Genomic DNA, 14,064 nt, shown 5'->3' on the forward strand with positions numbered 1-14,064 from the left:
ATTCATTGTGGGGATCACCAGCATGATCAGTGGTAGAGCCCAATCCATTGTGGGGATCACCAGCAGGATCAGTGGTAGAGCCCAATCCATTGTGGGGATCACCAGCAGGATCAGTGGTAGAGCCCAATCATTGTGGGGATCACCAGCAAGATCAGTGGTAGAGCCCAATCCATTGTGGGGATCACCAGCAGGATCAGTGGTAGAGCCCAATCCATTGTGGGGATCACCAGCAAGATCAGTGGTAGAGCCCAATCCATTGTGGGGATCACCAGCAGGATCAGTGGTAGAGCCCAATCCATTGTGGGGATCACCAGCAGGATCAGTGGTAGAGCCCAATCCATTGTGGGGATCACCGGCAGGATCAGTGGTAGAGCCCAATCCATTGTGGGGATCACCAGCAGGATCAGTGGTAGAGCCCAATCCATTGTGGGGATCACCAGCAGGATCAGTGGTAGAGCCCAATCCATTGTGGGGATCAGTGGTAGAGCCTAATTCAGGGGGGCTGTAAACACGAGAGGGGGTGGGGCTTCCATCTGTAGATATTGTATATAGAACGGCCCCCATTACAAGTCAGAACCGGCCTGAAGCGGAGGAGAAGGTCATTTCAGGTTCTGACCGATCTCAGACGAGTCAAACTGATATAATCCACACCAACCCAGAGCCGGGCCCCAAGGGGCCCTTCACCAGGCTGTTTGGTGGACGACACATTCGGGGGCGGGGCGAGATGGATATCACACAATAATAAATAGGCGTTGGGGATCTCACATTCATGTCCCGGGGACCCTCCTGTGCGGTCATATACTAGGACATATCCCCCTAGAGGTCCTCCAAGACTCCCTACAGGCCCATCACACTAATGATGGCGCACACAGAAGCAGAGCGCAGTACACACTTACATTTTCCGCTTCACTCCGAGGATCCGGTTGGATTGGACCAGAGAGATGAGGAACTGGATGAGCTGGAGAGAGACAATGGAGAAACGTCTGATCCATAGAGTCCTATGAATCCGCCGACATGTCCCATCCCCCCACCTCCCCATTATTCCACCCCGTCCCCTCAATTCCCTATCCCCCCACCCCCCAATTATTCCACCCGTCCACTCAATTCCCTATCATCCCACCCCCCAATTATTCCACCCCGTCCCCTCAATTCCCTATCATCCCACCTCCCCATTATTCCACCCCGTCCCCTCAATTCCCTATCATCCCACCTCCCCATTATTCCACCCCGTCCCCTCAATTCCCTATCATCCCACCTCCCCATTATTCCACCCCGTCCCCTCAATTCCCTATCATCCCACCCCCCAATTATTCCACCCTTCCACTCAATTCCCTATCCCCCCACCCCCCAATTATTCCACCCCGTCCCCTCAATTCCCTATCATCCCACCTCCCCATTATTCCACCCCGTCCCCTCAATTCCCTATCATCCCACCTCCCCATTATTCCACCCCGTCCCCTCAATTCCCTATCATCCCACCCCCCAATTATTCCACCCTTCCACTCAATTCCCTATCCCCCCACCCCCCAATTATTCCACCCGTCCCCTCAATTCCCTATCATCCCACCTCCCCATTATTCCACCCCGTCCCCTCAATTCCCTATCATCCCACCTCCCCATTATTCCACCCCGTCCCCTCAATTCCCTATCATCCCACCTCCCCATTATTCCACCCCGTCCCCTCAATTCCCTATCATCCCACCCCCCAATTATTCCACCCTTCCACTCAATTCCCTATCCCCCCACCCCCCAATTATTCCACCCGTCCACTCAATTCCCTATCATCCCACCCCCCAATTATTCCACCCGTCCACTCAATTCCCTATCATCCCACCCCCCAATTATTCCACCCGTCCACTCAATTCCCTATCATCCCACCCCCCAATTATTCCACCCGTCCACTCAATTCCCTATCATCCCACCCCCCAATTATTCCACCCTTCCACTCAATTCCCTATCATCCCACCCCCCAATTATTCCACCCCATCCCCTCAATTCCCTATCCCCCCACCCCCCAATTATTCCACCCTTCCACTCAATTCCCTATCATCCCACCCCCCAATTATTCCACCCGTCCACTCAATTCCCTATCATCCCACCCCCCAATTATTCCACCCCGTCCCCTCAATTCCCTATCATCCCACCCCCCAATTATTCCACCCCGTCCCCTCAATTCCCTATCCCCCCACCCCCCAATTATTCCACCCTGTCCCCTCAATTCCCTATCATCCCACCCCCCCAATTATTCCACCCTGTCCCCTCAATTCCCTATCATCCCACCCCCCAATTATTCCACCCCGTCCCCTCAATTCCCTATCCCCCCACCCCCCAATTATTCCACCCTGTCCCCTCAATTCCCTATCATCCCACCCCCCAATTATTCCACCCCGTCCCCTGAATTCCCCATCATCCCACCCCCCAATTATTCCACCCCGTCCCCTCAATTCCCTATCCCCCCCAATTATTCCACCCCGTCCCCTCAATTCCCTATCATCCCACCCCCCAATTATTCCACCCCGTCCCCTCAATTCCCTATCTCTGCTGTATACTGAACATCCCGCACCCCCAACTCTACCCCCTCCAGACACATCCACCACCTCCCCATTATTCCACCCCGTCCCCTCAATTCCCTATCCCCCCACCCTGTCCCCCATCTCTGCTGTATACCAACATCCCACACCCCTCCCCCACCCCATTCCATCCCCCATCTCTACTGTATCCTCAACATCCCGCACCCCCTCCCCCATCTCTACTGTATCCTCAACATCCCGCACCCCCTCCCCCATCTCTGCTGTATACTAAACATCCCGCACCCCCTCCCCCATCTCTGCTGTATACTAAACATCCCGCACCCCCTCCCCCATCTCTGCTGTATACTAAACACCCCCCCCCCCCCCCCTCTCTGCTGTATACTAAACATCCCACCCCCCCCCCCCATCTCTGCTGTATACTAAACATCCCGCACCCCCATCTCTGCTGTATACTAAACATCCCGCAGCCCCAACCCCACACCACCCAGACACATCCCACACCCCCAATCCAGACATGCCACACCCTGTGTTCTGGCACACGTCCCCCCCCCCTCAGGTGTTACCTTATTGACCACCTTCTGTTGTTGGGCGTGTTTCTGTCGCAGACTGGCGACCTCCCTCCACAGCGCCTCATTCTCACTGTACAGATAGAGGAGAGCAGTCTTCAGAAGAGAGATCTACACAGAGGAAAGGCGACACCGACAGAGGAACCCACAGACAGATCGTAGGAAGGATACAGAACCTCATACTTCTCATAGACCCCCCCCCAACTCCTATCACTGTCCCAGTGAAGTATGGGAGAATGGGGAGCAGCGCGGGAGAATAGGGAGCAGCAATGCAATGCCAAGCTGGTGCTAACAAAGCAAACAGAAAATTGGCATTAAAAAAAAGGATCAACTCCCGAGATAAACCGATAATTCTCCCGTCTACAAGACTCTGGTCCGGCCGCACCTGGAGTATGCCGTCCAGTTCTGGGCTCCAGTCCACAGGAAGGATGTACTGGAAATGGAGCGAGTACAAAGGACAACAAAGCTAATGAAGTGTCTGGAGAAGGAATGGAGGATATTAGTGATGAGGAAAGGTTGTGAGCTCTGAACTTATTCTGTCTGGAGAAGAGACGATGAGAGGGGAGAGGATTAAAATTTACAAATACTGTACTGGTGACCCCACAAGAGGGGAAAAAAATTGTAATAAGACGTGGCCACTCATTAAAATTAGAAGAAAAGAGGTTTAACCTTAAACTATGTAGAGGGTTCTTTACTGCAAGAGCAGTAAGGATGTGGAATTCCCTTCCACAGGCGGTGGTCTCAGCGGGGGAGGAACATCAATATTAGATTAGATAATCACCTGAATAACCACAACATACAAGGATAAACAATGTAATACTGACCTATAATCACATACTATGCAACTATGGGATGAGTGGGAGCAGCGCGCGGGAGAATGGGGCGCAGAGCGCGGGAGAACGGGGTGCAGCGCGGGAGAATGGGGAGCAGCGCGGGAGAACGGGGAGCAGCGCGGGAGAACGGGGAGCAGCGCGGGAGAACGGGGAGCAGCGCGGGAGAACGGGGAGCAGCGCGGGGCACAGCGCGGGAGAATGGGGAGCAGCGCGGGAGAACGGGGAGCAGCGCGGGAGAATGGGGAGCAGAGCGGGGAGCAGCGCGGGAGAATGGGGAGCAGCGTGGGAGAATGGGGAGCAGCGCGGGAGAATCTGGAACTGCCTTACTGATCACCAGTCCAGGAGACCATGGATCTATGGAGTCCACCATGGGTATGGTCTACACACAGCACCCTGAAATGACAGGATGTGGTCCCCACTCACTGTTTCATGGCCACCAGCCTGCAGTCCATGTTCTCCTGTTTGCCTTTCATGAGCTGTACGTCAGTCAGGAGTTTGCCAACATTGTCCTGGCGAACCTTCACCTCCTCCGTCTTCCCTCCCGACAGCTGAAAGGGAGAGAAGAAGGTCAGTGTTAGTCTGGATGGGTCCACAGGGATCTCTCATGGCGTCAGTCTGGGGGGGGGGGGTCCCCAGGGATCTCTCATGGCGTCAGTCTGGGGGGGAAGTCCCCAGGGATCTCTCATGGCGTCAGTCTGGGGGGGGGTCCACAGTGATCTCTCATGGCGTCAGTCTGGGGGGGGGTCCACAGGGATCTCTCATGGCGTCAGTCTGGGGGGGGGTCCACAGGGATCTCATGGCGTCAGTCTGGGGGGGGGGTCCCCAGGGATCTCTCATGGTGTCAGTCTGGGGGGGGGGGTCCCCAGGGATCTCTCATGGCGTCAGTCTGGGGGGGGGTCCCCAGGGATCTCTCATGGCGTCAGTCTGGGGGGAGTCCCCAGGGATCTCTCATGGCGTCAGTCTGGGGGGAGTCCACAGGGATCTCATGGCGTCAGTCTGGGGGGAGTCCACAGGGATCTCATGGCGTCAGTCTGGGGGGGGTCCCCAGGGATCTCTCATGGTGTCAGTCTGGGGGGGTCCCCAGGGATCTCTCATGGCGTCAGTCTGGGGGGGGGTCCCCAGGGATCTCTCATGGCGTCAGTCTGGGGGGAGTCCCCAGGGATCTCTCATGGCGTCAGTCTGGGGGGAGTCCCCAGGGATCTCTCATGGCGTCAGTCTGGGGGGAGTCCCCAGGGACCTCTCATGGAGTCAGTCTGGGGGGGGGGTCCCCAGGGATCTCTCATGGTGTCAGTCTGGGGGGGGGTCCCCAGGGATCTCTCATGGCGTCAGTCTGGGGGGGGTCCCCAGGGATCTCTCATGGCGTCAGTCTGGGGGGGGTCCCCAGGGATCTCTCATGGCGTCAGTCTGGGGGGGGGGGGTCCCCAGGGATCTCTCATGGTGTCAGTCTGGGGGGGGTCCCCAGGGATCTCTCATGGCGTCAGTCTGGGGGGGGGTCCCCAGGGATCTCTCATGGCGTCAGTCTGGGGGGGGGTCCCCAGGGATCTCTCATGGCGTCAGTCTGGGGGGGGTCCCGGGATCTCTCATTGCGTCAGTCTGGGGGGGGCCCCAGGGATCTCTCATGGCGTCAGTCTGGGGGGGTCCCCAGGGATCTCTCATGGCGTCAGTCTGGGGGGGTCCCCAGGGATCTCTCATGGCGTCAGTCTGGGGGGGTCCCCAGGGATCTCTCATGGCGTCAGTCTGGGGGGGGGGGGGGAGTCCCCAGGGATCTCTCATGGCGTCAGTCTGGGGGGGGGTCCCCAGGGATCTCATGGTATCAGTCTGGGCTGAGGGGGGGGTCCCCAGGGATCTCATGGTATCAGTCGGGAGGGTCCAGGGATCTCACATGGCGTCAGTCTGGGGGGGGGGGGGTCCCCAGGGATCTCTCATGGCGTCAGTCTGGGGGGGGAGTCCCCAGGGATCTCTCATGGCGTCAGTCTGGGGGGGGGAGTCCCCAGGGATCTCTCATGGCGTCAGTCTGGGGGGGAAGTCCCCAGGGATCTCTCATGGCGTCAGTCTGGGGGGGGAAGTCCCCAGGGATCTCTCATGGCGTCAGTCTGGGGGGGGAAGTCCCCAGGGATCTCTCATGGCGTCAGTCTGGGGGGGGAGTCCCCAGGGATCTCTCATGGCGTCAGTCTGGGGGGGTCCCCAGGGATCTCTCATGGCGTCAGTCTGGGGGGGTCCCCAGGGATCTCTCATGGCGTCAGTCTGGGGGGGTCCCCAGGGATCTCTCATGGCGTCAGTCTGGGGGGGGGGTCCCCAGGGATCTCTCATGGCGTCAGTCTGGGGGGGGGGGGTCGCCCAGGGATCTCTCATGGCGTCAGTCTGGGGGGGGGGGGCCCCCAGGGATCTCTCATGGCGTCAGTCTGGGGGGGGGGGGTCCCCAGGGATCTCTCATGGCGTCAGTCTGGGGGGGGGGGTCCCCAGGGATCTCTCATGGCGTCAGTCTGGGGGGGTTCCCCAGGGATCTCATGGTATCAGTCTGGGCTGGGGGGTTCCCCAGGGATCTCATGGTATCAGTCTGGGCTGGGGGGGTCCCCAGGGATCTCTCAGTGTCCGGTGGTACGGAGCTCCTCACTCACATTATTGACCTTCCTCTTGATGTTCTCCAGTAGGTGCTCGTGGCCGCGGATGAAGTATGGATGCTGGAACTCCGTGTCATCCTTCTCTGGTTTTAGGAGGCCACCTTGTTCTATGTGGACCACCTTCCGGAAACCATCTGGGGGGGAAGGGGAGAATGGAGGTGGTCAGGGTGATGGGAAGCAAAGGCGGGGGGGGAAATGGAACGGTCAAGGTGACAGGGGCAGAGGGGGGTGCTTGTCTTAGAACAGAGAGGTCAGGATGATGGGGGGGGATGGGGGACGGAGAGGTCAGGATGATGGGGGGGATGGGGGACGGAGAGGTCAGGATGATGGGGGGGAGGGAGGGAGGACGGAGAGGTCAGGGTGATGAGGGGGAGGAGGGGAGGACGGAGAGGTCAGGGTGATGAGGGGGAGGGAGGACGGAGAGGTCAGGGTGATGAGGGGGAGGAGGGGAGGACGGAGAGGTCAGGGTGATGAGGGGGAGGGAGGACGGAGAGGTCAGGGTGATGAGGGGGAGGGAGGACGGAGAGGTCAGGGTGATGAGGGGGAGGGAGGACGGAGAGGTCAGGGTGATGGGGGGGGAGGACGGAGAGGTCAGGGTGATGGGGGGGAGGACGGAGAGGTCAGGGTGATGGGGGGGGAGGACGGAGAGGTCAGGGTGATGGGGGGAGGACGGAGAGGTCAGGGTGATGGGGGGGAGGGAGGGAGGACGGAGAGGTCAGGGTGATGGGGGGGAGGGAGGGAGGACGGAGAGGTCAGGGTGATGGGGGGGAGGGAGGGAGGACGGAGAGGTCAGGGTGATGAGGGGGAGGGAGGACGGAGAGGTCAGGGTGATGAGGGGGAGGGAGGACGGAGAGGTCAGGGTGATGGGGGGGGAGGACGGAGAGGTCAGGGTGATGGGGGGAGGGACGGAGAGGTCAGGGTGATGGGGGGAGGGACGGAGAGGTCAGGGTGATGGGGGGGGAGGACGGAGAGGTCAGGGTGATGGGGGGGGAGGACGGAGAGGTCAGGGTGATGGGGGGAGGGACGGAGAGGTCAGGGTGATGGGGGGAGGGACGGAGAGGTCAGGGTGATGGGGGGAGGACGGAGAGGTCAGGGTGATGGGGGAGGACGGAGAGGTCAGGGTGATGGGGGAGGGACGGAGAGGTCAGGGTGATGGGGGAGGGACGGAGAGGTCAGGGTGATGGGGGGAGGGACGGAGAGGTCAGGGTGATGGGGGGAGGGACGGAGAGGTCAGGGTGATGGGGGGAGGGACGGAGAGGTCAGGGTGATGGGGGGAGGGACGGAGAGGTCAGGGTGATGGGGGGAGGACGGAGAGGTCAGGGTGATGGGGGAGGACGGAGAGGTCAGGGTGATGGGGGAGGGACGGAGAGGTCAGGGTGATGGGGGGAGGGACGGAGAGGTCAGGGTGATGGGGGAGGGACGGAGAGGTCAGGGTGATGGGGGGAGGGACGGAGAGGTCAGGGTGATGGGGGAGGACGGAGAGGTCAGGGTGATGGGGGAGGACGGAGAGGTCAGGGTGATGGGGGAGGACGGAGAGGTCAGGGTGATGGGGGGAGGGACGGAGAGGTCAGGGTGATGGGGGAGGGACGGAGAGGTCAGGGTGATGGGGGGAGGGATGGAGAGGTCAGGGTGATGGGGGGAGGGACGGAGAGGTCAGGGTGATGGGGGGAGGACGGAGAGGTCAGGGTGATGGGGGGAGGACGGAGAGGTCAGGGTGATGGGGGAGGGACGGAGAGGTCAGGGTGATGGGGGGAGGGACGGAGAGGTCAGGGTGATGGGGGGAGGACGGAGAGGTCAGGGTGATGGGGGGAGGACGGAGAGGTCAGGGTGATGGGGGAGGGACGGAGAGGTCAGGGTGATGGGGGAGGACGGAGAGGTCAGGGTGATGGGGGGAGGGACGGAGAGGTCAGGGTGATGGGGGGAGGGACGGAGAGGTCAGGGTGATGGGGGGAGGACGGAGAGGTCAGGGTGATGGGGGGAGGGACGGAGAGGTCAGGGTGATGGGGGGAGGGACGGAGAGGTCAGGGTGATGGGGGGGAGGGACGGAGAGGTCAGGGTGATGGGGGGAGGGACGGAGAGGTCAGGGTGATGGGGGGAGGGACGGAGAGGTCAGGGTGATGGGGGGAGGGACGGAGAGGTCAGGGTGATGGGGGGAGGGACGGAGAGGTCAGGGTGATGGGGGGAGGGACGGAGAGGTCAGGGTGATGGGGGGAGGGACGGAGAGGTCAGGGTGATGGGGGGAGGGACGGAGAGGTCAGGGTGATGGGGGGAGGACGGAGAGGTCAGGGTGATGGGGGGAGGACGGAGAGGTCAGGGTGATGGGGGAGGGACGGAGAGGTCAGGGTGATGGGGGGAGGGACGGAGAGGTCAGGGTGATGGGGGGGGGGAGGACAGAGAGGTCAGGGTGATGAGGGGAGGACGGAGAGGTCAGGGTGATGGGGGGAGGGACGGAGAGGTCAGGGTGATGGGGGGGGGGGGGGGAGGACAGAGAGGTCAGGGTGATGAGGGGAGGACGGAGAGGTCAGGGTGATGGGGGGAGGACGGAGAGGTCAGGGTGATGGGGGGAGGACGGAGAGGTCAGGGTGATGGGGGGAGGGACGGAGAGGTCAGGGTGATGGGGGAGGACGGAGAGGTCAGGGTGATGGGGGAGGACGGAGAGGTCAGGGTGATGGGGGGAGGACAGAGAGGTCAGGGTGATGAGGGGAGGACGGAGAGGTCAGGGTGATGGGGGGTGGAGGACGGAGAGGTCAGGGTGATGGGGGACGGGGGACGGAGAGGTCAGGGTGATGGGGGGAGGACGGAGAGGTCAGGGTGATGGGGGGGGACGGAGAGGTCAGGGTGATGGGGGGAGGACGGAGAGGTCAGGGTGATGGGGGGGTCAGGGGGTCACAGTGCATTGGGAGGATACTCACACATGTTGAGCTGGCGGACGAAGCTGGCCATGTTGTTGTGTTTGAAGTACTTGGGAAGGACCTCTTTGGAGAAGCAGCCCTGATCGAAGACGTGGAAACTCGTCCCCTCCTGAGACACAGAACACACATTTAACCCCTTCTTCTCTACTGGGGAAGGTTCACATTTTCCCCCACACAGTAAAATGTACATTTTTTGCTTGAAAATTACTTTAAACCCCCAAATGATGTATTTACTGAAAGCAGAGACCCCAGAGAATGAAATGGTGGCTGTTGCATTCTTTTTATGTTGCACAATGATGAAATACAAAGTTACAGGTGAAAAAAAAAAAATATTAAATTAGCCTGTAACAGTGATCAGTGCAGGAAGAGGCGGGGCTCAGACCCGGACCTCGCCTGTCACAGTGATCAGTGTAGGAAGAGGCGGGGCTCAGACCCGGACCTCGCCTGTCACAGTGATCAGTGCAGGAAGAGGCGGAGCTCAGACCCGGACCTCGCCTGTCACAGTGATCAGTGCAGGAAGAGGCGGGGCTCAGACCCGGACCTCGCCTGTCACAGTGATCAGTGCAGGAAGAGGCGGGGCTCAGACCCGGACCTCGGCTGTCACAGTGATCAGTGCAGGAAGAGGCGGGGCTCAGACCCGGACCTCGCCTGTCACAGTGATCAGTGCAGGAAGAGGCGGGGCTCAGACCCGGACCCCGCCTGTCAGTGATCAGTGCAGGAAGAGGCGGGGCTCAGACCCGGACCCCGCCTGTCACAGTGATCAGTGTAGGAAGAGGCGGGGCTCAGACCCGGACCTCACCTGTAACAGTGATCAGTGTAGGAAGAGGCGGGGCTCAGACCCGGACCTCACCTGTAACAGTGATCAGTGTAGGAAGAGGCGGGGCTCAGACCCGGACCTCGCCTGTAACAGTGATTGGTGCAGGAAGAGGCGGGGCTCAGACCCGGACCTCGCCTGTAACAGTGATCAGTGTAGGAAGAGGCGGGGCTCAGACCCGGACCTCGCCTGTAACAGTGATCAGTGTAGGAAGAGGCGGGGCTCAGACCCGGACCTCGCCTGTCACAGTGATCAGTGTAGGAAGAGGCGGGGCCGAGACCCGGACCTCGCCTGTCACAGTGATCGGTGCAGGAAGAGGCGGGGCTCAGACCCGGACCTCGCCTGTCACAGTGATCAGTGCAGGAAGAGGCGGGGCTCAGACCCGGACCTCGCCTGTAAAAGTGATTGGTGCAGGAAGAGGCGGGGCTCAGACCCGGACCTCGCCTGTCACAGTGATCGGTGCAGGAAGAGGCGGGGCTCAGACCCGGACCTCGCCTGTAACAGTGATCAGTGCAGGAAGAGGCGGGGCTCAGACCCGGACCTCGCCTGTAACAGTGATCAGTGCAGGAAGAGGCGGGGCTCAGACCCGGACCTCGCCTGTCACAGTGATTGGTGCAGGAAGAGGCGGGGCTCAGACCCGGACCTCGCCTGTAAAAGTGATCAGTGCAGGTAGAGGCGGGGCTCAGACCCGGACCTCGCCTGTCACAGTGATCAGTGTAGGAAGAGGCGGGGCTCAGACCCGGACCTCGCCTGTCACAGTGATCAGTGCAGGAAGAGGCGGGGCTCAGACCCGGACCTCGCCTGTCACAGTGATCAGTGTAGGAAGAGGCGGGGCTCAGACCCGGACCTCGCCTGTCACAGTGATCAGTGCAGGAAGAGGCGGGGCTCAGACCCGGACCTCGCCTGTCACAGTGATCAGTGCAGGAAGAGGCGGGGCTCAGACCCGGACCTCGCCTGTCACAGTGATTGGTGCAGGAAGAGGCGGGGCCGAGACCCGGACCTCGCCTGTCACAGTGATCAGTGCAGAAAGAGGCGGGGCCGAGACCCGGACCTCGGCTGTCACAGTGATTGGTGCAGGAAGAGGCGGGGCTCAGACCCGGACCTCGCCTGTCACAGTGCAGGAAGAGGCGGGGCTCAGACCCGGACCTCGCCTGTCACAGCGATCAGTGCAGGAAGAGGCGGGGCTCAGACTTGGACCTCGGCTGTCACAGTGATCAGTGCAGGAAGAGGTGGGGCCGAGACCCGGACCTCGGCTGTCACAGTGATTGTTGCAGGAAGAGGCGGGGCCGAGACCCGGACCTCGCCTGTCACAGTGATTGGTGCAGGAAGAGACGGGGCTCAGACCCGGACCTCGCCTGTCACAGTGATTGGTGCAGGAAGAGGCGGGGCTCAGACCCGGACCTCAGCTGTCACAGTGATTGGTGCAGGAAGAGGCGGGGCTCAGACCCGGACCTCGGCTGTCACAGTGATTGGTGCAGGAAGAGAGAAGGGGAAGCCCAGATACATGGTACAGGAAGTGGGCGGAGTCTATGCAATGACATGGTAGTGAATATCGGAGACAAAGGAGGTCCAACACTGCTGAACACGGGGCCTTTTATTCTGACCAATGACTGTGTCTGTTCCAAAGTAATATGATTGGATATAGAGAAATCACTGTATAGGCAGTGCTCTCTACACACATAGGGAAAGCTTCCAGCGAGCGCTGCACACAGGTCTGCACACTGACTGATACTTGGCCGCTCACAGACAATCATCATTGACAGCCCCCCCTCCCCCCTCCTCTCCGAGGCTGGAAGACGGCCAGACCGCTACTAGTGTGGAATATTACCCCCCCCGCCCCCCCAAATGATATCCATGTGTGAGCGCCGGGATCGCCTTTCACAGCCCGGGAGAGAATATGGAAAATATAAGGGGGGGGGGGCGTGCAGTGACAAGGAGGACAGCCCCCCCCAACACTGCTACAGAGGAGGACAACCCCCCAACACCCCTATAGATCTCCACAGAGGAGCACAACCCCCCCAACACCGCTATAGATCTACACAGAGGAGGACAACCCCCCCAACACCGCTATAGATCTACACAGAGGAGGACAACCCCCCCAACACTGCTATAGATCTACACAGAGGAGGACAACCCCCCCAACACTGCTATAGATCTCAACAGAGGAGGACAACCCCCCCAACACTGCTATAGATCTCCACAGAGGAGGACAACCCCCCAACACCGCTATAGATCTACACAGAGGAGGACAACCCCCCCAACACTGCTATAGATCTACACAGAGGAGGACAACCCCCCCAACACCGCTATAGATCTACACAGAGGAGGACAAACCACCCCCTTATAGATCTACACAGGACAACCCCCCTCCCCCCAACACCCCCTATAGATCTACACAGAGGACAACCCCCCCAACCCCCCTATAGATCTACACAGGAGGAGGACAACCCCCCCAACACTGCTACAGAGGACGACAAACAACCCCCAACACCCCTATAGATCTACACAGAGGAGAACAAACCCCCAACACCGCTATAGATCTACACAGAGGAGGACAAACAACCCCTATAGATCTACACAGAGGAGAACAAACCCCCAACACCGCTATAGATCTACACAGAGGAGAACAAACCACCCCCTTATAGATCTACACAGGACACCCCACCCCCTATAGATCTACAAAGAGGACAACCCCCCCAACACCCCTATAGATCTACAGAGAGGACAACCCCCCCTAACACCCCTACAGAGAGGACAACCCCCACCAACACCCCTATAGATCTACAGAGAGGACAACCCCCCCTAACACCCCTACAGATAGGACAACCCCCACCAACACCCCTATAGATCTACAGAGAGGAAAAACCCTGCCCCCCCAACAGATATACACAGAGGACAACCCCACCCAACACCCCTATAGATCTAGAGAGAGGAAACCCCCCCCCCCCCCAACACCACTATAGATCTACAGAGAAGACAACCCCCCCACACCCCTATAGATCTACAGAGAGGACAACCTCCCCTCCCCCAGCACCCCTATAGATCTACAGAGAGGACAATTCCCCCCCCTTCCCCAGCACCCCTATAGATTACAGAGAGGACAACCCCCCTCCCATCACCCCTATAGATCTACACAAAGGAAAACAAGGAGCACAGCCCCCCCATCGCCCCTATAGATATACACAGAGGAGCGCAAAAACTCCCCCCCAACACACTTATAGATCTACACAGAGGAGGACAAGGAGCACAGCCCCCCCCCCCCCTATAGAAATACACAGAGGAGGATAATGAGGACAGCCCCCAACACTCATATAGAACTGCAGAGAAGGGAAACAATGCGGCTACCCCCCCTATAGATCTACAGAGAGGAGTACAGACCCACTCCCCCTATAGATCTACAGGGGGGGGGTAATGAGGCTAGCCCCCAACACCCCTATAGACCTCCAGAGAGGAGGGGGAAGATCTATAAGTGGTGAGAAACTCAGTGTGCAGTGAAGTGAGAGGAAGAGGGGAGGAGCCGCTACACCTGTGGAAGACTGAGGGGGAGGAGCCGCCACACATGTGCAAGACTGAGGGGGAGGAGCCGCCACACATGTGCAAGACTGAGGGGGAGGAGCCGCTACACCTGTGCAAGACAGAGGGGGGAGGAGCCGCTACACCTGTGCAAGACAGAGGGGGGAGGAGCCGCTACACCTGTGCAAGACAGAGGGGGGAGGAGCCGCTACACCTGTGCAAGACAGAGGGGGAGGAGCCGCTACACCTGTGCAAGACTGAGGGGGGAGGACAG

At 59.8% G+C, this 14,064-nt stretch overlaps 1 protein-coding gene across 2 annotated transcripts in view; it reads right to left on the bottom strand.

The window, feature by feature from the left end:
• Positions 1-14,064, bottom strand: part of HSF1 (heat shock transcription factor 1) — a 44,278-nt gene that overhangs the window by 17,361 nt on the left and 12,853 nt on the right. For both annotated transcript variants that reach the window (XM_040334353.1, XM_040334352.1), the window contains exons 3-7: positions 9,464-9,572; positions 6,549-6,685; positions 4,354-4,478; positions 3,095-3,170; positions 897-958 (exon numbers count right to left, since the gene is read on the bottom strand). In XM_040334353.1, the coding sequence (XP_040190287.1) occupies positions 897-958; positions 3,095-3,170; positions 4,354-4,478; positions 6,549-6,685; positions 9,464-9,572 (509 nt within the window). The remainder of the gene's footprint in view (positions 1-896; positions 959-3,094; positions 3,171-4,353; positions 4,479-6,548; positions 6,686-9,463; positions 9,573-14,064) is intronic.

The sequence above is a fragment of the Rana temporaria genome (assembly GCF_905171775.1).
Source record: "Rana temporaria chromosome 5 unlocalized genomic scaffold, aRanTem1.1 chr5z, whole genome shotgun sequence".
In the NCBI taxonomy this organism is placed as follows: domain Eukaryota; kingdom Metazoa; phylum Chordata; class Amphibia; order Anura; family Ranidae; genus Rana; species Rana temporaria.